The sequence below is a fragment of the Alexandromys fortis genome, unplaced genomic scaffold (assembly GCF_014885135.2).
Source record: "Alexandromys fortis isolate MF-2015 unplaced genomic scaffold, M_Fortis_MF-2015_v1.1 scaffold_174, whole genome shotgun sequence".
Taxonomy (NCBI): Eukaryota; Metazoa; Chordata; class Mammalia; order Rodentia; family Cricetidae; genus Alexandromys; species Alexandromys fortis.
Window position 1 is genome coordinate 2,090,204 of NW_026068063.1, and position 23,071 is coordinate 2,113,274.

Below are 23,071 nucleotides of genomic sequence, written 5' to 3' on the forward strand. Positions count from 1 at the left end.
CCACATTGTGACGAGCAACAAGGAGCTGCAGTGACCATCCAAGTCTATCTCCGGAGTCCCAGTGTGAGATTTAAGCTTAAACGGAAACCCAGAGGTGCATGACTGAGCAGTCCTGGTCCAGGTGGCCCTGCTGCCAGTGACCCATTATCGTCTCACTCTGAGTGCTATGACAAGTTGCAAATCTTTTTCCAGGTTCTGACTAGCCCAGGCTTTAGATGATTTTTCTTTCTAAGTATAAGATTCCTTGGGAAGTTCAGATTTCTTGGGTGCATCTGTTGCTAAATAGTCCCATAATCAAATAGAGGGATGGTTGTCTTTTTAATATATCCTCACACCTGCCAGGCAGGCTGGTTATACTGGCACTGCTAAGTGGACTCACAACCATCCTCCCCAATGACCCTGCCATAGCCCCTCCAGGGCAGGCAGACAGGTGGGCAGAAACAGCACCGTTCCAGGCTCATCCTGCGCTGGGTGTCTAACTGTCCATAGCTATGTTCTCAAACATGCACCTGGATCAGTACCACCTAGAAGTAATGGAGAAATTTAAGCCTCTCCCGGCAGTTTTTGACAGTGGGTGGGATGGGGGCTCTACCCAGTGTTGATGTTCCCAGACTCAGCCGGAACCCATCTTCCAGGCGGAATGAGACCCACTGACTGACACTGAATGGCCAAATGATCTCCTGCCAATGTAGCACGAAGGTTCTGAACTTGAAACCAGTGAACTCAGGGGTTCCAAACTCAGCTCCTCTTATAGGAACTTGTCAGCTTTCTTAAATATTTTTATGGTACTCCTGTGTAACAGGCCTATTACCTACCTACCTTCTATCTAACTTATTTCCACACAGTACAAGATATCCCTGAAGCTTGCAAAGATAGGTTTGAATTCAGGTCCTGAGTGAGTTTGTCTGAAGAAATGACAGAAGAGGACGATGAAGAAGAGGAGGAAGAGGAGATGCTTGGGCTATCAGTAAGGGAGAGAAGAAAGGCATCTTAGAAAGAAAAGAAAATCACAAAGTGTGGCCAAGTTACATGCCATCTTCTTAGAAGTGCTTGCTTCTAGTTCTAGGAGCTTAGATAACTGTTTAGACAGTTGTTTTCTAAACTGAGACACACGATGCTCTAACTGCTAATCTCAGCTAGAAGAAAACCTGCTCCTCCCAGACTACAGTGAAGGAACAGATGTGTCTCTAAAGACAGCCAGTGTTGCAGGTCAGTCACAGCAGTGGGGTTCTTACACCTTAAGAGCCCAACCCCTTCTCCTGAGACCCCCATATTCTGTCTCCTTGGGCCCCGGTCTCATGGGACTGTGAGCTCACAGCCAGGCCTTCATCCAGTATGCTGTTCACTGCCGTATCTCTACCACCAAGGCTAATTCTTGGCATGTAAGAAGCACAGAGTACATGGATCAAGACATTCCCAGTGCCTGTAGGACTCGTGGGAACCCTACCAGCTACCAAGATTCTATCCCCCTAATGATAAGAGAGGGTCCTGTGTAAAGCTGGAGAATCTGAATGAAACCAAGAGGCTGGGAATTCATTTCTTTAAAAAATTACATTTATTTATTTGTGTGTGGGTTATGGTGGTACCAAGGTAGGTATGTGGAGGTCAGAGGACAATTTGTAGGAGTCAGTTTTTTCTCATCACCCTAAAATTCACTTATTATAATTTATTTTTAATCTATATCTTTTATTGGGAAAAGCCAAAAACAGTCTGGATAAGCTTAATTATAAATTAGTCCTTTTTTTTTTTTTTTTTTTTGGTTTTTCAAGACAGGGTTTCTCTGTGTATAGTCCTGGCTGTCCCGGAACTCATTCTGTAGACCAGGCTGTCATCAAACTCACAAATATCTACCTATCTCTGTCTCCTGAGTGCTGGGATTAAAGGCCATGCATCACCACTGCCTGGCCATAAATTAGTACTTTTTTTGGTCACTGTATGCAGGAGAGTCCCACCATGAGCCACATGTGTCCTGGGACAGTCATGAGTGCAGGCCAGCAAACTTTTGTAATTGACAGTCACATCTCAATGTTAAAAGGATGGATGTCATGGAGAGAGTAAATCAACACTGTGGCAATAAAGGATTAAAGTTTAGAGAAGGTGAAACTCATCTTACATTAGAGAAACCCTATTTACCTGCTCCTTCAAAGTGAAGAGGTCAGTTTGTCTGTGTCCTCTGGGGCTGCTCCAGGCAGTCGGAAGATGCCCTGTGTGCCCAGATTCCAGTCAGGCCGGCCAGGAGCCAGACTGAACCACAGCAAGGAGAGGGTGCTCTTCTTCAGGATGAGAGAGGAGAAGCAGACCATAAAAGCAAGCCCTGGCACACACTGATAAGAACATAGGAAATGGGGCAGGAAGTGAGAGAAGACCTAAAGAAACAGCATCCTTTCCCAAACCGAGTCAAACATTAAAACCTGCAGGATTACTAGATGAAGGGTAAAAGGTACAAACCGAGTTCCTTTGAGTTAGCTGAAATGGCTTCTGCTTCAGCTGCTCCTCATAAGCGTAGACATCATCCCATCACTCTGCTTAGCTACCTGAAGGCAGTCACTGGGAGGGGGAGGCTAGCAGTTTAGCTGTAGAGTGCTTGCTTGCCTGGCCATATGTAAGGCCTTGGGCTTCAACCCTAGCATTTGGTCAGGTGAGGGGTACACACAAAATTTGTATTTCAAGAAAAAAAAAATAGTTGTCTTAAAAGCTGGGGACATCAAAGCCTCAGGAGCTAACTTTTTCTTCAAAATGCCATGTGACAAGACCTGCCTACAAATTTCCCTTGGTTTGGAATGCTCTGCCTTCCTCTAAGATCACTTGATTCTGATGAAAGTGGGGCAGGACTACAAAACACACAGGGTCTTGGCAAATGTGTTCTCGGTGCATTTTCACATGTACAGAGCACTAGAGTCATGAATTGCTTAAGAGCTCTCTGCCCTCCCTGACTCCCCGCCCCCGCTCTGAACTCTGCATCTTTAAGTATTTCTGGCTGGCCCTCTTGCCACATGTCAGTAACATTCCAAGCTGGCTACCACATGTGCAGGCCCTGGCCTCCAACCCTCTCCTGCAGAGTGCTCTGTTGTTCCAAGGGCACAGTGGGGCCAGACGGCTCCCATTTCAGCTCAATCTTCAGCTGATCACACATCTCAGAAAGAAAAAAAAAAGCTTCAGAAGAAAGTTCATACCTGAAATACCTATATTCCTTGAGATTTTTTTTTTTTTAAATTCCACTAGATAAATCTACCAAAGTGAGTTAGAAGAGCATACATCTCAGATACGCACACCAGCGCATATTCACCGAATTCAAATGTCTGGAAGAGGCTGTTTTCTCCCCCAAAGACCTAAGAGGGAAAAAGCTCACGTGGCTGGTCAACAAGAAATGCAGCCCACCCTGTGAGCAAGCACAGCCTGGGGCAGGAGCTGCCACCCCCACCCCTAGGCCTTCTGTCTACTCAGAGAATCCAGGAGGACTGACTGCATGGACAGATGAACCTTTATTTAAAAAAATAGCACTTCAAATAAATTAAAAGGGACAACCGTCAAGTGTTCAATTGAAGAAATATCCGAAAACTTAGAGAGCCTCCAGCTGCAGTCTTCTCCCCTCACTTTGTCGATGGCAAAGCCCCGGCATCTCAGAGCCCCCTCTCCATCTCTCCCGGGGAGTTGAGGGAAGCCCTCCCCAGTGAGAGACCAGACGGAGGGAGCCGCATCTGACTGGAATGAACATTGCCACGTACTTGCTAATACGGGTTTCACTTTATGACCAAATGTAATCTTTCAAAAATAAAAAAGGGGTGAGGGAAGCTGCATGTTTTTTAAAAATTGAAATTATTTAGGGATAGAACACTAACTCTAGTGCCTTTAATGGGCAATAGCAACTTTTTTCCTCCGAAGTCAAACACCATCCCCAGCTGAGCCTCTGTGCTACAAGCTTTTCAGGAGATGTCACCTAAACTTTATTAAAAGAAAAGAGCAAGTTTAAATATAGACACTGGACTAGCCCAGTCTGTGTTTTCAAGTCCACATTCTTCATCTGAAGCACTGCATCAGGGAACCCCCTGAGTCTGCATGTTTTCAAGTTCACAGTACATGGAACCAGTTTTTTCTTTTTAATTTTTCCTCACTCAGAGCAGCCACACACAGTGACCGTTGACGCCGGAACCTTGGGCAGGGCCTTCTCCTATGAGGCCTGGCCAGAGGTGCCCAAGGCTTCTCCATGAGAATCGATGCTGTCATGCTCTATGGATGGGAAAAAAGCAAGAAATAAAAGCACCTGGTACAGGTTTCATGAGATCCATTCGGATTCACTATGTTCCAAACCCACTGCTGATGCCTTGTGTCCACTTTGTGTGCTCAACAGTTTGTGGCCTTGGAGTTGGTCTCAATTCGAAGAACTGTTATTGGATGCCCCAGAGGTTGATGCAATAGCAGCTCCAGCAGGGCTACTTGTAGAGACTGACTTTCGGATGTGAGGCAACAAGTAGGGGTCACAGGCCAGCTGCTGGACATCGATACGGTCCTCCTTTCGATAGGCCAAGCATCGCCGGATAAATGCCTATAAAAGGAAGTTTCATACAAAAGACTGAGGAGATAATCCTGGTACACCAGTAGGAACCACCTGAGAGACCCATACCACTGCTAGACAGAACAAACATCCCCTCAGAAAAGATTTATAGCCTTCCCTAATCCATCAGGCAGATCAGAAAAGACAAGGGCCAATGCCAGTACTGGGGTTTGTTGAATATTACAGACATGATTTGATTTCAACCACACTATCAAAATGGAAGCTCCCTTCCCACCCAGTCAGAAGACTCTTATCAAAAAACTTTTAAGTCTTTTCTGGCTTCCTATTTTTAGATCAGAGAAATCAATTTATTCAAATTTTATAATGCAATTTGTTTAAATAAATCAACTTGTTTTAGCCTATATCCCATGATGGTCTCAAATTCAGTATATAGCGAAGGGTGACCCTGAACTTCTGATCCTCTCGCCTCCACATCCAGAGTGGTAGGATTACACATGTGTACCCAACTACATATGCTTTATGCAGTGCAAGGGATGGAACCCAGGGCTTTGCACATGCCAGGCAAGCACTCTATCAACTTAGTTATATCCTTAGCCCCAATGAATCAGTTTTAAAGTCTAAAACATCATATTTATCACAAGTCTGCATTCATAGTAAGCTGATAAAGATGTGTGGCAGCCTCACAGATGACGACACACCCTAGCCTGAGGACGGCATGTTGACAGGAGAGGTTATAGAGCAGGGAGAGAACATATATGGAAACTATGTTTTTCATGCTCTATTTTGTTACAAACCTGAACCTAAAACTGCTTTAAAAAGTAAAATCTACCTTTAATCCCAGCACTCGGGAGGCAGAGGCAGGCGGATCTCTGTGAGTTCGAGACCAGCCTGGTCTACAAGAGCTAGTTCCAGGACAGGCTCCAAAACCACAGAGAAACCCTGTCTCGAAAAACCAAAAAAAAAAAAAAAACATTACAANAAATCTATCTCTGGATAGAGCTCAGAGGTAGAATGCTTACCCATTAAGCAAATGGCCTGGCAATTAGACTTCAGCATAGATAAAAAAAAAAAAAAATCTAAAACATAAAAAGTGATTTTTTCCCCCCCATATTTAATTAAAAAAATATAAAAGTAGGAGAGCAATTCTGGCTTTTCAAAAGTGAAGACACAGGTGAAGCTTGATTGAAGTATTTGGAAGCTAAGAGACATTCCCAGAAATGAACAAAAAACTCCTGGCTTTGAAAATGAGCTTTTCCTAGTAAAATACACAAGCCTAGAGTTTTAACAGATTCTCGTAGGTTGTAACATAATCAAACAAATGTGATGTCTCTACAGAGCTGCTGGAACAGGCTCTTAAAACTGGGCCACACAGTTGCCATGATCACACCATGGCCTCCTGCCTCTCCCCATTTCACAATGGTTCTGCCCCCTTCTACAATTCTCTTTCCTTCTCTGCAGAGCACACTTCCCTCAAATCTACACATGGCTCCGCCGTACACATTGTTCAAGCTACTGATCAAATAGCATTTCATCATTGAGATCTACCCTAACCATGCCATAAAAAACGGAGAGGAGCTATCACCTTTCCACCTTAGTACCCCTACTTCATTTCTCCTATTTAAGTCTTAGCCTCCCTGACAGGCATGAAACTGGGTATCCTTCCTATTACACATCTGCAGGTCTAACTCTACTGGAGTCTACCTATCCTTCCCTGTCCTGTCTCACACAGCCATTGTGAATTACAATCTGCTTGTGAAAACTCCTTTTGCTGAACCTGTGGATGAGGTGGGCAGATCATAAGCAATCTTCTTCTACTCACGTTCTTAAGAATAGTAATATGTCCCCATTCTGCTGCCTAATAATGGCTGAATTTCACATTTAACAATTCAGTTACTACCACCCTAAGAACCGACACTGGCAGCCAGCCATTTCCGTTGGCCAATGAATCAAGCTTACCTTTGCTTCAGGTGTGACTACTGGCTTTGGCGGGAACTGTACTTCAGTAGCTTTAAGAATAGTATTTTCTTGTAGAATATCTTGCTGGGACTGATTATGGCCAAAAGGCTGTAAAATAAAAACAAAATAAACAAAGGTTGGCCTCTGGTTACACAATTCAGCACTACAGAAGTCTCCACACTCTGGGGATGCTCTCCTTTAACTCTCACCTTTGACTTTAATGGGGAAGGTCCAAAGCTTAAAGGCCAGGCCAAGGCAGAACAGGAACTAGAAGCAGTTTCTCCTATCTCTAGCTTTCCTCACAGCACAGCAAAGAAAAATTCAGCAGACAAATGAGCAGCCTCTTGAACTCTGAGTCACATCTTAGGTGACTACACTTGTCTATGTGCCAGCCAACCCAAGAGGTGCACTAAAAACGGATTGAAAAATAAATCAAGGGAGGCTGGAGATGTGCAGCAACTGAGAACACTGGCTATTCTTGCAAAAGGACTGGGGTTTGTTCCCAGCACCCATATGGAGGTTCACAAATATCTGCAGCTCCAGCCTCAGGGGATCCAATGCCCTCTTCTGAACTCAGAAAGTACACACACATACACGCAGGAAAAACACTCAAGTAAATAAAGTAAATCTAAAAAAATGCTAAAAAAAAACCCCAATTTCTCTTGCCCCCAGTATGAGGGACGGAGTGGTGATTCACACCTGCAATCTCATCACTCTGAAAGCTGACACAGGAGAATCACTGTGACTTTAAAGCCTGTGAAGGCTACACAGTGAGCTCAAGGCCAGTCTGGACTATATAACAAGATCCCACCTCAAGAAACAAAACCTAACAAACAAACAAAAAAGTGCTGAGACCACTTAGGGGTTTTAACTATGCTTCAAGTTCCTGATAAACTTTTAAAAACAGGTTCAAGCTTACGATACTGCCTATAATATTAGCGACAACACAACACTTAACAGTGCACAAAATAACTGTGCTCCACTAGTTCTGCATAGTTTTCTTGTTTTGGAGAGGCAGATAAAGAAAGAGCAAGAGGTTAAACAGGAAGGCGTTGTCTGTGTTAAGAGTTTGGTCTGGAAATCTCATCAAAATATTAAGAGTTCACAGGAGCTACAAAACTCCCATTTGTCTTCCTCCCTCAGACTTCCAAATATTGGAATTAAAGGTATGAATTACCATACTTGGCCAAGGGATACTTTCTGACACCACCTTCTCAGCACGTGTGTGCGCATACACACAAGGAGGGAGACGGCTCAGCAGCTAAGAGCACTATCTTCTCTTGTGGAGATCCCCAGTTTGGCTCCCAATGCCTCTGTCAATCAACTCACAACCTCTCATAAATCTAGTGTAAGGTTTCTGTGCTGCTTAGTTCTGTGTCAGCTTAATACAAGCTGGAGTCATCTGGGAACCTTAATTGCCTCCATCAGACTGTCTGTAGAGAAGTCAGTGGGGCATTTTTCTGAATCTAGATTGACATGGAAGGGCCCACCCCACTGTGGGCAATGTCACCCTGGGAAGGTAGTCCTGGCTGATATAAGCAAGCAAGTTGAGCCAGCCACGAAGTGCAAACCAGTAAGCAGCACTCCCCTATGATTCCTGCCCTGACTTCTCTTCAGTGGTGGATTGTGATCAGATACATAAGCCAAACACCCCCTCCTGTTGTTGCTATTTTTGTTGTTTATTTGCATGGTGTTTATCAGAGCAATAGAAAGCAAACTAGCAGAGTATCTGACACCCTCTTCCAGTATCCACGGGCAAACACACTCATGTACTCAGACAGACAGACAGTCACACACACACACACAAATAAATAAATAATAAAATTAATCTTTGCCAGACATGGTGATTCATTCCTTTAATCTCAGTGCTCACTCAGGAAGCAGAGATAGGACAATCTCTGTGAATTTGAGGCCAGCTTGATCTAAACATAGAGAGCTCCAGGTTAGCCAGGGCTATGAAGTGAGACCCAGTTCAACAAAACAAACAAAACAATACCAACAAACAAAAAAAGTATAGGGGGCCTGGGGTGAGGGATAAAGTACTTACTATAAAAAACAAGAACCTGAGTCTGATCCCCAGCACCCACACAAAAGAGCCAGTTGTAGCAGCATGTACCTGGACTCCTAGCACAGGATAGACTGGGCCAGCAGAATGTGCGACTTTGCTGGCCAGCTTGTCTAGCTGAGTTGGGTTCAATGAGAGATTTTCTGTACTAAGGACAGACAGACCTGAGGTGGACTTCCAGCCTTCACAGCATGCACAAGAGCATGGTATATTTTTATTCACACCAGCTTATCTGATGAGGTGGTTAAAAATAAAATCTAGGAATTTTTAAGTTTCAAATTTTATTAGAACTTTGAGAATGGATCTTGGGCAGATTGTTCAATTACTAAATGATTTCCAGACAAATATTGATATAATCTCAGCATTCAAAAGGCTGAGGCAGGGGGATTGCCTTGACTCCGAGGTCAGCCTGGACTATATACAGACCAACCACGGCTATAAAGCAAAACCTCTCAAAATAAAAATCAACCAACAAACAAATCAAACCACCCTGTTTCACACTGAGTTCACACACATATCAGAGTCAAAATGTCTCATTTTTAAGAACAGCAACATGCATGCCTCTGATGGCTTGGGAGAATTCAGTAAATGCTCTCCAGCCTGGAATTTCTAGTTATACAAGAAGCATTTACTGAGAACCCTGCATTTTCTTGAAACCAGTACTTGCAGGATCCCAGTGATTAACTGCAAAGAAGAATCCACACTGAGGGGGTGGACATGGCCACAGGCTGCTGCACTGCCTTCCTCCTCACCTTCCTCCCATAAAGACACTGGTAGAAGATCACACCCACTGACCAGACGTCAACTTTATTTGAGATCTTTGGTGGCTCTTTCCCAACCACAAAACACTCCGGTGGTAAATACCTAGGAGAAAACAGAAATAAAAAACACTCAGGAAAATGAATATATAACTCAAGCCACACAAAAAAAAAGCAAAATAAGGACCTTGTTAAAAATATAACACTTGGGCAGGCATGGCGATGCACACCTTTAATTATAGCATAGGCAGAGGCACAGATGGATCTCTGAGTAGTGACTACCAGAACAGCTGGGGCTGAGGAAAGAGACCTTGTCTCTCAAAAAAACCCAAAAAACAAAAAAATAAACAAGTGTGATTGCATAAAAATGTACATTTGTCTGTGTATATAAAAATTAAACACTCCAGTTTCAACCATCAGCTTAGAAATATATACAAGTAGGGGCTGGAGACAAGACTCCATAGTTAAGAGCACTGGCTGCTCTTCTAAAGGTCCTGCTTTCAATTCCCAGCAACCACATGGTGGCTCACAACCATCTGTAATGGGGTCTGGTGCCCTCTTCTGGCCTGCAGATATCCATGCAGACAGAACACTGTATATATAATAAATAAATAAATCTTAAATATATACATATACACATACACATATATCTATATATACACACAAGTAAACAAAAGGACACTTGAACTTATGGAGGTTCTTTATATGGCATTAAAGTATTTTATTTCTCAATTTCTGTTGTTGTTGTTTTGTTTTTCAAGACAAGGTTTCTCTGTGTAGCCCTGGTTGTCCTGGAACTAGCTCTGTAGACCAGGCTGGCCTTAAACTGACAAAAATCCACCTGCCTCTGCCTTCTGAGTGCTGGGATTAAAGGCCTGCACCACTACCACCCGGCTTATTTCTCATTTATGGAGACATAAATATCCTCTCTAGTTTCACTTAGCTCACTCCCTGCTTCCTTTATCAGGCTTGTGCTGACTCCAAGTGTCATTCACCACTTTGTTGTTGTAGTGTTTGAAAAATGGGGACCACACAACGGTCTCATGCATGGAATGAAATGTTCTACCATTGAACTACACACTCCACTCAGCCCACAATACATAGACTTTTCTTTTCAAAATTATTTATTTATTATATTCTTTCTGCGTGTATGCTTGAAGGTCAGAAGAGGGCACCAGACCTCATTACAGATGGTTGTGAGCCACCATGTGGTTGCTGGGAATTGAACTCAGGACCTTTGGAAGAGCAGGTAATGCCCTGAACCGCTGAGCCATCTCTCCAGCCCCTTCTTTCTTCTTCTTCTTCTTTTTTTTTTTTTTTAAAGAATTATTTACTATGTATTCAGGGTTCTGCTACATATAGCCTGCAGGTCCAAAGAGGGTGCCAGATTTCATTAAAGATGGTTGTGAGCCACCAAGTGGTTGCTTGGACTTGAACTCAGGACCTCTAGAAGAACAGTCAGTGCTCTTAACTGTTGAGCCATCTCTCCAGCCCCCTATACTTAAGACTTTCCTAAAATCAATTTTTTGGGGGTGCTGAATATTGAATCTGTTCCAAATGCATTCAGGACCTAGAGATCTCTGAGAGCAGCTTCTTTTGGAAACCTCTACCAGAAATAATTCAATATAAAATCCAGAGAGACATTAAAGTCCAAGTTAAGAGAAAATGTTTTATTTTTCCACATTAAGGGCGAGATAGCTTGCTGAAAGACTAACAATTAGTATAGTAAAAGCCACATAAAGACCCTTATCTAAATTCCTTCTCTCCCCACCACTGGTCTCTGAAGAATCTAGGGGACAGTGGGTTACAACAAATTGTATGGTGTGGAAGGTAAGAACCTCTAAGCATTTAGGAAACCAAATAAATATGCTTGGAATCCTAGCCACAGCTCAGCTGGAAGGCAGAATTCTAAAGATACTAGAGCACTGGTTCTCAATCTTCTTAACACTGCAACCTTTAATACCTCATGTTGTGGTGACCTCAACCATAAAATTATTTTGTTGCTACTTGATAATTATAATTTTGCTGCTGTTATGAATTGTAACATAAACATCTGTTTTCTGATGGTCTTAAACAACCCCTGTGAAAGGATCACGACCACAGGTTGAGAGCCACTGTGATAGATGAGTTTCTGTACTCGGGCCAGTAAAGCCCAGCCTATGGAAAATCTTTTACATGGTCCCTGCTGTGGTCCTGGTATAAAAATCTAAACTGATATCCTTCTTCATTCATCTGCCATCCCTGTCAAGCTTGTCTTTTCCATGGCAGACATCTGGAACCCAGAGCTAGACTACTTCACAATGAATACTTTAGCTCAACACACGCTGAAGGTGTAGATCAGTGGCTGTGGGGTTGTGGGTTGGACTGCCAGTGCCAAAGCAAAACAAAGAACAAACAAACTACCTTAAAAATTGCAATAAACAAAATAGCCTATGAAGGAAGAAGAGAGGGGCAAGGAAATAAAAAAAACTGTAAACAGAAAGAAAAAAAATTTAAGAACAGCTCTTCCAAAGCAGCACTCAAACTTTCCTGGACCTTTGATTTCACAGTTGCCAGTTCTTTAATACACAACAACTTAAATATGGTTCTGCATAAGTAACAAACATAACTTTGATTCTAAAAATGACCATTGAAATGTACTCCCCCCCCCCCCCGAAAGGTGGCAGGGAAGAACAGGGGTGGTGAACTCATTCAACGGGCAGAGTGGTAATTTGTTAAGATCTTTAAGAATGTAGCCAGGCAGTGGTGGTGGGCCTTTAAACCCAGTAGAGGCAGGCAGAACTCTCTGAATTTGAAGTCAGCCTGATCTACAGGACACCCAGGGCTATACAGAGAAACCCTATCTTGAAAAAAAAAATTAGAGTGTAAAAGATACTTCAACTTGACAGTACATGCTTGGTAAATCAACTCAGACTCAGTTTCTCCATCATAAATGAAGAAATAAACTAGTTTTTCATACAAATAATACAACAGTAAATATTCTCATTTCCTGCCAAGAGCTTTGGGAGGATTGAGGAAGACAGGCCTATGATAACAAACGGTGCCAACAAGCACGCTGCATTTTCATCACAGCACCAGTCCTCATACAGCAGAAATGGAGCTCAGAGACGATGCTCAAAGCATAATGTGAGCTCTTCTTTGCTTTTGATTTTGTCTGTTTTGAGACAGGGTCTCACTTTGTAGCACAGGCAGCCCTTGGATTCTCCTGCCTCAGCTTTCCGGGGCTTGCAATGAAAGGAATGCACCTCCACGCCCTACTCATTTATCTTGCACATGTTGGGATATGTGTATGGTGTTGACACAAGCCTATCTATGCAGGGACACACACTTGTGTATTGACAGGCGACTGACTATCACAGTCCTGCTCTATCACTTACTCTTCCTCCCACACTTCTTATGAGGCGATGTGGTCTCACTGTGTAGCCTTGTCTGACCTAGAACTGGCTATGTAGACCAGGCTGGCATCAAACTCATCGCTTCTGCCTTAAGGGCTGGGATTAAAGGCATGTGCCACCACACCTAGCTATCACTGGAATCCTAACTCAGGTTCTCAAGCTGGCAGTGAAAGCAGTCTGAACCTCTAAGCCATCTCTCAAAACCCCCAGCTCACGTATTTTAATGCAGAATTCTGGAATAGCTAAAACCCACAATGCCTTATTTAAAATGTTCTAAACCTACTCCCCAGGCTACTTTTATCTCTCTGGGTCATCATCCTAAAAAAATAACATATTGAGGCTGGTGATTATGATACCATTATTACCAGTACAAACTTTATAAAGTTATGCAGCCGGGCAGTGGTGGCACACGCCTTTAATCCCAGCACTTGAGGCAGGCAGATCTCTGAGTTTGAGGCCAGCATGGTCTACAGAGCAAGTTCCAGGACAACCAGGACTATTACACTGAGAACCCCCGACCCCAAAATAAAACAAAACAAAACCTTTATAGAAACTGATAAAATTTAATAGTCTCAGAACGCTCTATCTTTCATTTACTTAGTTATTAAACTTTTGTTTTGTTTTGGTGGGTTTTTTGTTGTTGTTTTGTTTTGAGACAGGGTCTTTCTACATAGCCCTGGCTATCCTGAAACTATTATGTAGACCAAACTGGCCACAAACTCATAGAAAAAACCATTTACCTCTGCCTCCTGAGTGCTGGGATTAAAGGTGTGTGCCACTACAGCCAGCTCATTTATTTTACTTTTCGTTATAGAAAATACTCAAATATAACTAAAGTAGAAAGAACACTCAAACAATCAAGTAACCATATTTTCAATGGCCAAGTAATGGCTCTCTACATCATCTAATAAGCTACTTTGGGGGAAAACATTATATGATTTTTATTGAAACTTTAATTTCTGAATTACTACAGATTAGCAAAAATAGTACCAGACAGCAATGACACAGTACATCATCATCGTTTTGTTTTCCTCTTTTTTTTTTTTTCTTTTTTTCCTTTTTTCTTGAGACAGGGTCTCAGGGTCTCTGTAGCCTGGATAACCTGAAACTCACTATGTAAACCAGGCTGATCTTATATTCATGGAGATCTACCTGCTTCTATCTCCCAGTGCTGGAATTAAAGTGCACATTACTATACTCAGCACATTTTATTATTTTTTAATAGCTATTTAAATGTGAGGAAAAGAGTATGTGAGACAGACTGAGAACAAATTTTTTAAAAAGAACAAACTTACAAGCATAAAATTCAAAATTCCAGTGAACTTTCCTGTGGAGTAATCCTTCTGTACACTGTGCACATTATGCTGTTATTAGTTTAATTAAGAAGCTGACAGGCCAATAGCTAGGTAGGAGAGACTGGGCAGGAGAGTCAGACTCGGAGAATTCTGGGAAGAAGGGTAGAGTCTGAAGTCGCCAGCCAGACACAGAAGGAGCAGGAGATGAATGTGTCATACTAATAAAAGTACTGCCATGTGGCAGAACATAAATAACAAATATGGGTTAACTTAAAATGCAAGAGCTAGTTAGTAACAAGCCTAAGTAATTAGTATTAAGATTCTGAGTTGATAATTCGAGAATGACTACCAGAACAGGGAACCTTCTGCCAACAGAACTCATATAATAGAGGTGCAACCTCTTCCCCCAAACTACCAACTGTATATAATTTTTGTGTCGCTTAGTGACAGGGAGACTACTCCATAATAACCACTATAGTGAGTAAACACTATAAATATAACTTCTATTTTAAACCTAGAATTTCAAAGTTTTAATTTAAGGACTGACTCTTGACTATAGATACCATTTCCACAAGCACACAAAACAACAGAAAGCAGTCCACTGCCCACCTAACAGCAGGCTCAGCTAAGGAGAACAGGGTCATTCCTCATGGTCTGAATGGCATGCCTCTTTCATCTGCTTCCTCAGAGTTCCCTGTTCCTAGACAGAATTCTAAACTCAGGGTCTTCTCAGGCTGGGCTACAACGGCATGTTACCTACCTCTCCTGTAGTGCTATGGAGACATCTCTAAGTTAATCACTTAAAGCAGAATATGGTGTAAGCACCTCAGAATGAGATGGCTAACAGACATGCATACAATTCTGTTCAACTGTGCTCACTTTTCAAATGGAGATTTTATGGAATACTATGGATTTACTTTATTTTTGTTCCCATCCTGATTTTCACAACTCCTTGATTCTTGACTTGACAGTTGCTCATCCTACAAACAAATGCCTCATCTCATCAACACAAGGAAAAGGGCTCTACTTGAACTTGAATTAAGGAATTCAGGGCCATTCTTTTAGACACATAAACAACCTCGGTCTCTACTGGCTTGTACGGCCAGCACTGGGTAAGACATACACAACTCCAAAGGCCAGAATACACAGCGCTTTCTCAAGGGTTTAAGAACAGAAAGAAAATAGTACAAATTAATACAAAAAGTCAAACTGCTAAAAAAGACAAGGTATTTTGGTTTTAGCAGACTACATAGGATTAAGGATTAATCACCATGGAATCAATTCAATAGAACCACATACCCACCCGCCAACTTGGCAGATCTCCTGGATACCTACCAATAAGTACCAGCACCTTGTGACGTTAGTTCCATGCCATCCACTGAATTGTAGCTATCATCATCCATGATCTTGGAAAGACCAAAATCTGTAATCTTTATCTCTCCACATGCTGTACCATTTACTAAAAGGATATTACCTAAAAAGATAAAAAAAAAAAAAAACTTTAACATAGACTTCTTTATTAAGAAAAAAAGACACGTAAGAAGGGAACATGTGAACACTAAACCTTCGGAATAAAGTAAATCTAACTCTGGACACAAGGAGAATCCTCAGTGTCTACCAGAAACTTCTATTTTCTAAGAATTGCCTGTTTAACGTGCCAAAACCCACTCTGGGCACTGGAAATAAAAATGACTTGCCAAAGTAAAATCATTACTTATACAGTTTGGATAAAAAAAAAAAGTGGGGAAATTTCACATGAACGTCTATGTGCTCTTTGGGCTAGCAAACTTAGACTAGCAATGTCAGGGAGGTGCGGGTGGAGGAGATACAAAGAAAATATGCTTGGGAACGAAACACGGTGCCACAGCGCCACCTGCTCCTATGGCAGGAAAATGTGGTGACTTCAGTGATTGCAGCCATCTCTAAAACAAAATCACTTTACTATAAATGATTTTCCGGACATGTCAATTATGTCAGAACACAACATAAAGGGCAGTGAGTGGTGAGCTTTTGTACACAGCTACCAGAAGAACAAGGCTTCCACAGCCCTGCCCAAGGAGACGATGGGAACTAGATTCTTAATACTCACATTCCGCTTGACAGCCATTTACACGAGGCATACATAACCAAAACCAACAACAACAAAAAACGCCAGCTGAAGATAACAAAAAATAAGGGACAAAAAAGCTCTTTGTTTTTTCCTGATGACTACAAAGTTAAATGATAATTCAAAAAGATAGAAAACTGCTGGGACTTAAGGAAATGAGGCATATGTGTTCATATCAGGGAGACCTGAGACAAAGGAACCGCTTCACAGTGTGAGCAATGGGAAAACAAAACGGAACTTGCAAAAACAGCTGTTTCTAAATGACATCATGGGTTTTCCTGGTTCAGCACACAAAGGCATTGTTTCTCCAGAGAATTTAATCCAACCCACCTACCCACCACCTACACCCAGCACTGGGCAGCCAGGACTCCTTTCTTCCCACACCTACCCAGGCATCCTTCTTGGCTCCTGTCAAATTTTTTGACGTAATACATTTACTTACAAGTCTATTAATAATGTCTCCTAAAATTTAGGCATACCTGGTTTGAGGTCATAGTGTATGATGGGAGGTTTTATTTCATTTAAGTACTTTAAAGCATTCACAATCTGCATAATAATGGATCGGGCCTCTTTCTCCGACATTAATTTGTGCTGTTTCAGGTAGAAGTCCAGATCGTTTCCTTCACAGTATTCTAATACTGTACAAAACCTGAAGACACATAAACCAGCATTTACCAGTGGAGTGGAGTAAGGAGCAGATTACACTATCTAAACCACTGCCAGCAAAGACTCAGGTGTCACAGCATCTCACTCCTTTCCTCCATGTTCCTTAACACTCTTCTAGCCAGCAACAGCTGCCAGCAGGCTCACAGGAAGAGAAGTGCTTGCTCTCTTGCAGACGAGTCTCTGGAATCTCCACATTGGTATCAACTGTGCCAAAGTTCACTGTGGCCTATCTCTATTAAGGACACTGATAAGAACTATGTTTGAGCTGACCATCCCCTTGTAGCAGGGCCTCCACTGCATACCCATACCATGTACTCATTACTAAACAGTCATCACACAACTGTCCTTGCAAGTGTTTTATATAATCCTGAGTGCCCAGGTCTCAAGAATTGGTTGTATACTGTATCTGGCACAAGACTACACAAATGTGTTTTTATATGGTGTGGGTTCTTTTACTTTCATTTATGCCAAAACACAACACACACACACACCTATTTAAAATTACACACCACTGTTGACACTACAGGCAATGAACCTATCTTCCAAAAATGTTCAAACTGATGTATTACTTGAATATTCCTGAGAGATGAATAACTAGGTCAGGTTTATCAGTCAGGACTTAACCAGTAATAAAAACCACTTCAATACTAAAGCTAAAGAGCTTCAATTCATAGATTGAAGCTCTAAGAAGACAAACTGTCTAGTAAGGCACCCTAAAGCCAGAGGGTCCTAGGAAGTTGGTACCGTGAGAATGTAGGTCACAAGAGAACCAGAACTGTGTACTTGACCACCCACTGACACAGCTGACCCCCTGATGCAGAGGAAGGAAGGAAAACGGTGAGCAGCTATAGGCTGAACTTCAAGCTGCACTACAACGGACTACAAAGATTTGCAGAATCTCAGAAATGAATAAACTATGCTTTTTATGAAAGCTGTGAGGCATGCTGACACTCTTGAGCATGTAGTTGCTTTGGGGCGGGGGGGGGGGGGGGGATAGGGTTTCTCTCTGTAACAGCCCAAGCTGTCCTGGAACTAGCACTGTAGACCAGCTGGGATTAAGGCCATGCACCACTGCCTGGCCTGAGCATGTACCTGAAATGTTCATTTTCTGACTGAGATGCTGATATCTGAGTTGGACTCTTGTGGATTGATTCTTTGGCTCACAAGCAAGTTAGAAATAAAATCTAACTTTATACATCTAAATGACTCTAAAAAGATGTTCTAAACAACAATCTGACTTGTTTGAGCTAAAAACATAATATGAAAAACATAATAAGAGTAGTAAAAAATTACTATCACATTGAAATATGTATACAATTCAAACCAAAAGATAATTCAAGTCATTATATTTATTTTCAAAATAGTTTTAGTATTTTTTCTTCATAGGAGAGTCTATCCAGTTAGTATTCAAGGAATCTACTGAAAGCAAAATAGTCTACTGAAAGCAGACTGGAGACTCGCCCAGGGCTCTCACCTTGGTATCTAAGTACACCATGTTTCTGAGCTCTGCCTATGACACAACAAGGATACAGTACACAAAGGCTCCTTAATGAGAAGGGAAAAGTTTGAGCATGTAGGAGAAAGGACAAGCAAGTATTGTTTCCACAGAAAACATGGAATTTCCTGGATATATCTTTACACATGGGCTTTCTGTCTGAGAGTTTCTGGGTGAATAGACCAAAACTCCTGGACACTGCCTTGGGAGACTGAGAGAACACCTGAAGGTCGGACCTAAGCTATCTTACTTTCTCCTGACACAGGTCTGAAAAGGTTCCAAATGATGAAATATCTGTAAACCTGAATAAGTCCAAAGGCTCTGCAGTGCACTGACCTGTATGTTACATACAGGATTATTAAGAGTACCAAAGGTCTCTCACAAGTAATTTCATTTTTCTGATACTCAACAATTGGTCTACACATCAAGAGGGCTGAGCACTAAGACCCCCCCAATCCTAAAATCTAAATCCCAATTTTTAAATGCCCATGAACCTGCATTCCAACCTGCAGCATGGGCTGTCTTTACATGTATCACATTAATCCTTGTTTTAGGGTAACAAAACACTGTTGTACTTAAGGCTCATGGGATTCATCAGTCTTCATAGTGGGGCAGAGTTCTCTTCAACAGTTTACACGTGTTAGACCTGCTAGTGACATGTCAGCACCAATGCCTAAAGACTGACTGCTACGTTTTCAGGAATTTTGTAAGCTGGAAGCTAATATTTGTAAGACTAAACAAAGTGTGATAAATCCATACAACAGAATGTAACCTGTCTATAAGAAGGGATGAACTACTGACACACAAATATAAAAGTGTGGACCTTAATAAATCACAAACACCACATACATGATTCCACTCATAAAGAGTCTAGAACAGGACATCTAGAGGTGACAGTACTGCTTAAGTAGAGGGAAAGTAAAATGGAGAAGTGACAGTAAAAAGGTTCAGCTTTCTTCTGAGAATGAAAATGGCCTAAAATGATCCTGGATAATGGCTATGTATATCTATGACACATGTGAAAACCCACTCAACTGTGTACTTTACATGGGTGAATCACATGGTATATATATTAGAATAAAGTCTATTTTAAGTTGGTACCTTAAAATTGCACATAGTGGAAATACTTATGACATAGATATGGACAATGAACCTTATCTCCCTCCCCATCAAGCTAATTATAAAGTGTTTACTAGCATACAGGGTCCTTGTCCTTTAGCCAACAGATGTCTGGCTGACCCAAATCTGAATAATGTATGATTATTTGACTGCAAATTGGGGCTGGAGAGGTGGCTCCGTGGCTAAGGGCACTGACTGCTCTTCCAGAGGTCCTGAGTTCAATTCCCAGCAACTACATGGTGGCTCACAACCATCTATAATGGGATCTGGTGTGCTCTTATGGCATAAAGGCATACATGTAGCTAGAACACTCATATACATAAATAAATAAACCTTTAAAAAAGATATATCCTATTGACTGTAAATTAATAAATTTAGTTCACTTAGAAAACATTTCTCAGGTCCAGATTTAAGCTCCATTCCATGAGTACTTAATACATCAAGAAAATAAGGTAAGGAAAAATGGTGTAGGACTTACGAGTCAGTGTCCAGTGAAAAGTAATCATACAGCTTCACTATTCTAGGATGATCCAGCTCTTTGTGAATCCGGTATTCCCTACATGCATGCCTGTAAACAGAAGAGAAATGTAACAAGAAAGCACTGGCTTGCTTTTTAGCACCCTAATTTCTCTACCATTTCCCATTTCGACATGTTCATTTGTCTGTTCCATGTACATCCATCTCGTCATCTCACCTACTTACTCTTTTTGTGCATTCTATTTTCTCTAATGTTCTCTATCTAGTCACTGAGCAAATAGTAGATGCTCCAACATTTCTTAAATGAATGGATGCCGATCACTTTCAATACCCTTCTGTGACAACCACAAGTCTTTCATGTTAATCTTCAAGTACTAAAAATCACACACAGTCTTTCTCTCTCTTCCAAAGTGATGCTTTCAGGGGCTGGGGAAATGGCTAACTGCCAAAGTGCCTGTCTACTTTACAAGTATGAGGACCAGAGTATGAATTCCAGTACCACATAGCCATCTGTACACCAGCCTCAGAAGATGGATATACAGAATCTCTAAAGCAAGCTGGCAAGAACACTAGCCAGACCACAAGTTCTGGGTGTGACTAAGACCCTATCTCATAAGGTGAAGAATGATGAAAGACAATTACTGACACCAACTTTAGGCCTCTACATGCACACACAGTCATATGCACACCACCCATGTGCACAGGCATGCACGCGCGCGCACACACACACACACACGCGTACGCACACACAAAGGAAAACAAAACAAGATATTTCCTACCTGCATGTTGATAACCTGGGGTCAAACTAAGTTTGTAAACTACTTGAATTAATGGGTTAAACAATAAATCAACTAGCAGTTATTTTTATTTTTGAATTTCACTACTTAAAAATGTGCTTGTATTGGATATGTACAGACTTTTCAGTATTTACACAGTATTTATGTTTAAGTGTGGTATGTCATTTTACATGTTATCTGAAGATTCTGGTACCTGTGGAGGTTCTAGAACATATCCTCTTCACATACTTATGGATGATCATATTAATATTTTTGATTTCTCATTTTCTGAGGTAAGGTTTTACTATGTAGCCCTTGTTGGCCGGAACTTGCTGCAATCCTCCTACATCTGTCTTAAGTGTTACCATTATAAGAATGCACCACCACAAATGGTTTCACTTAAAACAACAACAAAAACTCTTTTTGAGGTCAGTACATGCTCTGCAGGAAGGTTCTTCCAGCTGAACCTGACAATCTGAGTTCACTCCCTGAGACCCACATGGTGGGAGGAGAGAACTGACTTCCAAAAGTTGTCCTTTAACCTCATAGTACTGTGGCACATATACACATACCATAGATAGATAGATAGATAGATAGATAGATAGATAGATAGATAGATAGATAGATAGATAGGCAGGCAGGCAGGCAGGCAGGCAGGCAGGCAGGCAGGCAGATAAGTGAATAAGTACTTAAATAAATGGAATAAAAGAAGCTTTATGAAGCATCTTTCAGCTGGATGGTAGTGGCACATGCCTTTAATCCCAACACTCGGGAGGCAGAGGCAGGCAGAGCTCTATGAGTTCGAGGCAGCCTGGTCTACGGAGTGCCAGNAAACCTTGTCAAAAAAAAAAAAAAAAAAAAAAAAAAAAAAGAAAGAAAGAAAAGAAAAATATCTTTCTAGTTTAAAATAATAAAGCTATGAACAAACTGTACTATATATAACATGTGAAATATGTATCAGCCACATAATGGGGGAGATGGCTTAGTCAACTTGCCTTGCTAGTAAGAAGGACCCAAGCTCAAAAAAACTGGGTGTGATGACACATGGTTGTGGCCCTACTGCTGGAGAAACAGAGACAGGTTGGTCCCTGGGGTTCTCTGGTCAATCAGCCTAGTCCACTTCGTTGAGTTTTAGGTCAAACGAAAGATCAAAGTGATGGCTCCTGGGAAACACATGAGGCTATCTTCTAGCCTTCACATATAGGCTCACACACAGACATATACATCTATATGCACAAGAACACCTGCACACAGAGTAAGAGGTGTGCATGCATATACAGACAAACAGACCACATACACAAAGAGTACCGACACACACGAATATGGTTATATCACATACATACCAAAAAGTTTTAAAAGTGGTTCTTACTTAGAGAGACAGTAACTAGAAACTACTTTAAGTAATTTATAGTGCATTTGAGATGTTTTGTTTAAGGCAAAAGTCAGAAAGGAGAAATTTTCTATAGAATAAATGAAAACAAAAACAAAACAGTGATGGTTTCTGAAGCTGGCGTGTTCTGATATCAAAAAGTATATATCAAACACTTAACTTTTAAAAATTAAATTAAGGGGGCTGGAGAGATGGCTCAGAGGTTAAGAGCACTGACTGCTCTTCCAGAGGTCCTGAGTTCAATTCCCAGCAACCACATAGTGGCTCATAACCATCTGTAATGAGGTCTGGTGCCCTCTTCTGCCCTGCAAGCATAACACTGTATATTAATAAATATATAAAGATTTATTTTAAAAAATTAAATTAAAATTTAAGCCAGGAAGTAGTTGCGCATGCCTTTATACCAACACTCGAGAGGCACAGGCAGGCGGATCTCTGTAAGTTCGAGGTCAGTCTGGTATACAAGAGCTATATCCAGGCTAGCTTCAAAGCTACAGAGAAACCCTGTCTCAAAGAAAAAAAAAATTAAATTAAAATTTAAAATCTGGGGAAATAAAGGAAAGAGAGAGAGAAACAGAAGCCTCCAAGTAATTATAAAAAGTTTTTCCCTGATGGAAACTTTGGGTTAATTTCAAGGTGCTTTTGGCTCCACTGCTGTTTCTAATGCTTTATTTCATCATTCCGTCTCCTAAACAGAAATGACAGGCCCATATCAAGGCAAAGGAGTAGCAGACACACACTATGTAAGGAACTGGAGACCTAGTTCCCTGAACTCTGGCTTTCTAATCACGAATGAGAAGTATAGAGATGTGTTCCTGTGGGCACTGAACACACACAGCCTTGGCTCAAACCCCACTTCACCAAAATAGCTCCACTCAGGATTCAATGCAATATTACCTTTGGCAAAATGTTTATTAAAACACACAAAAAACAAACTTACAAATCTGTGGACTAAAGAGATCACTGTTCAAATAATTTCTAGTTGAGCATACTTCTAAACAATAATTATGTGCCTCTTTGAATAACTTTTCCATTTAGTAATTTCAAAGTATAGACTAA

The 23,071-nt window shown here is 41.4% G+C and overlaps 1 protein-coding gene across 7 annotated transcripts in view; it reads right to left on the bottom strand.

Annotated features, from left to right (window-relative positions):
* Positions 1-3,463: 3,463 nt before the first annotated feature.
* Tlk2 (tousled like kinase 2) overlaps positions 3,464-23,071 on the bottom strand; it is a 95,315-nt gene continuing 75,707 nt past the window's right edge. For 6 of the 7 annotated variants that reach the window (XM_050120329.1, XM_050120325.1, XM_050120328.1 and 3 more), the window contains 6 exons: positions 19,848-19,937; positions 16,569-16,738; positions 15,318-15,456; positions 9,287-9,398; positions 6,470-6,577; positions 3,464-4,543 (listed from right to left, as the gene is read on the bottom strand). In XM_050120329.1, the coding sequence (XP_049976286.1) occupies positions 4,370-4,543; positions 6,470-6,577; positions 9,287-9,398; positions 15,318-15,456; positions 16,569-16,738; positions 19,848-19,937 (793 nt within the window). In that variant the 3' untranslated portion in view covers positions 3,464-4,369. The remainder of the gene's footprint in view (positions 4,544-6,469; positions 6,578-9,286; positions 9,399-15,317; positions 15,457-16,568; positions 16,739-19,847; positions 19,938-23,071) is intronic. The other variant, XM_050120330.1, reaches the window with a different exon arrangement.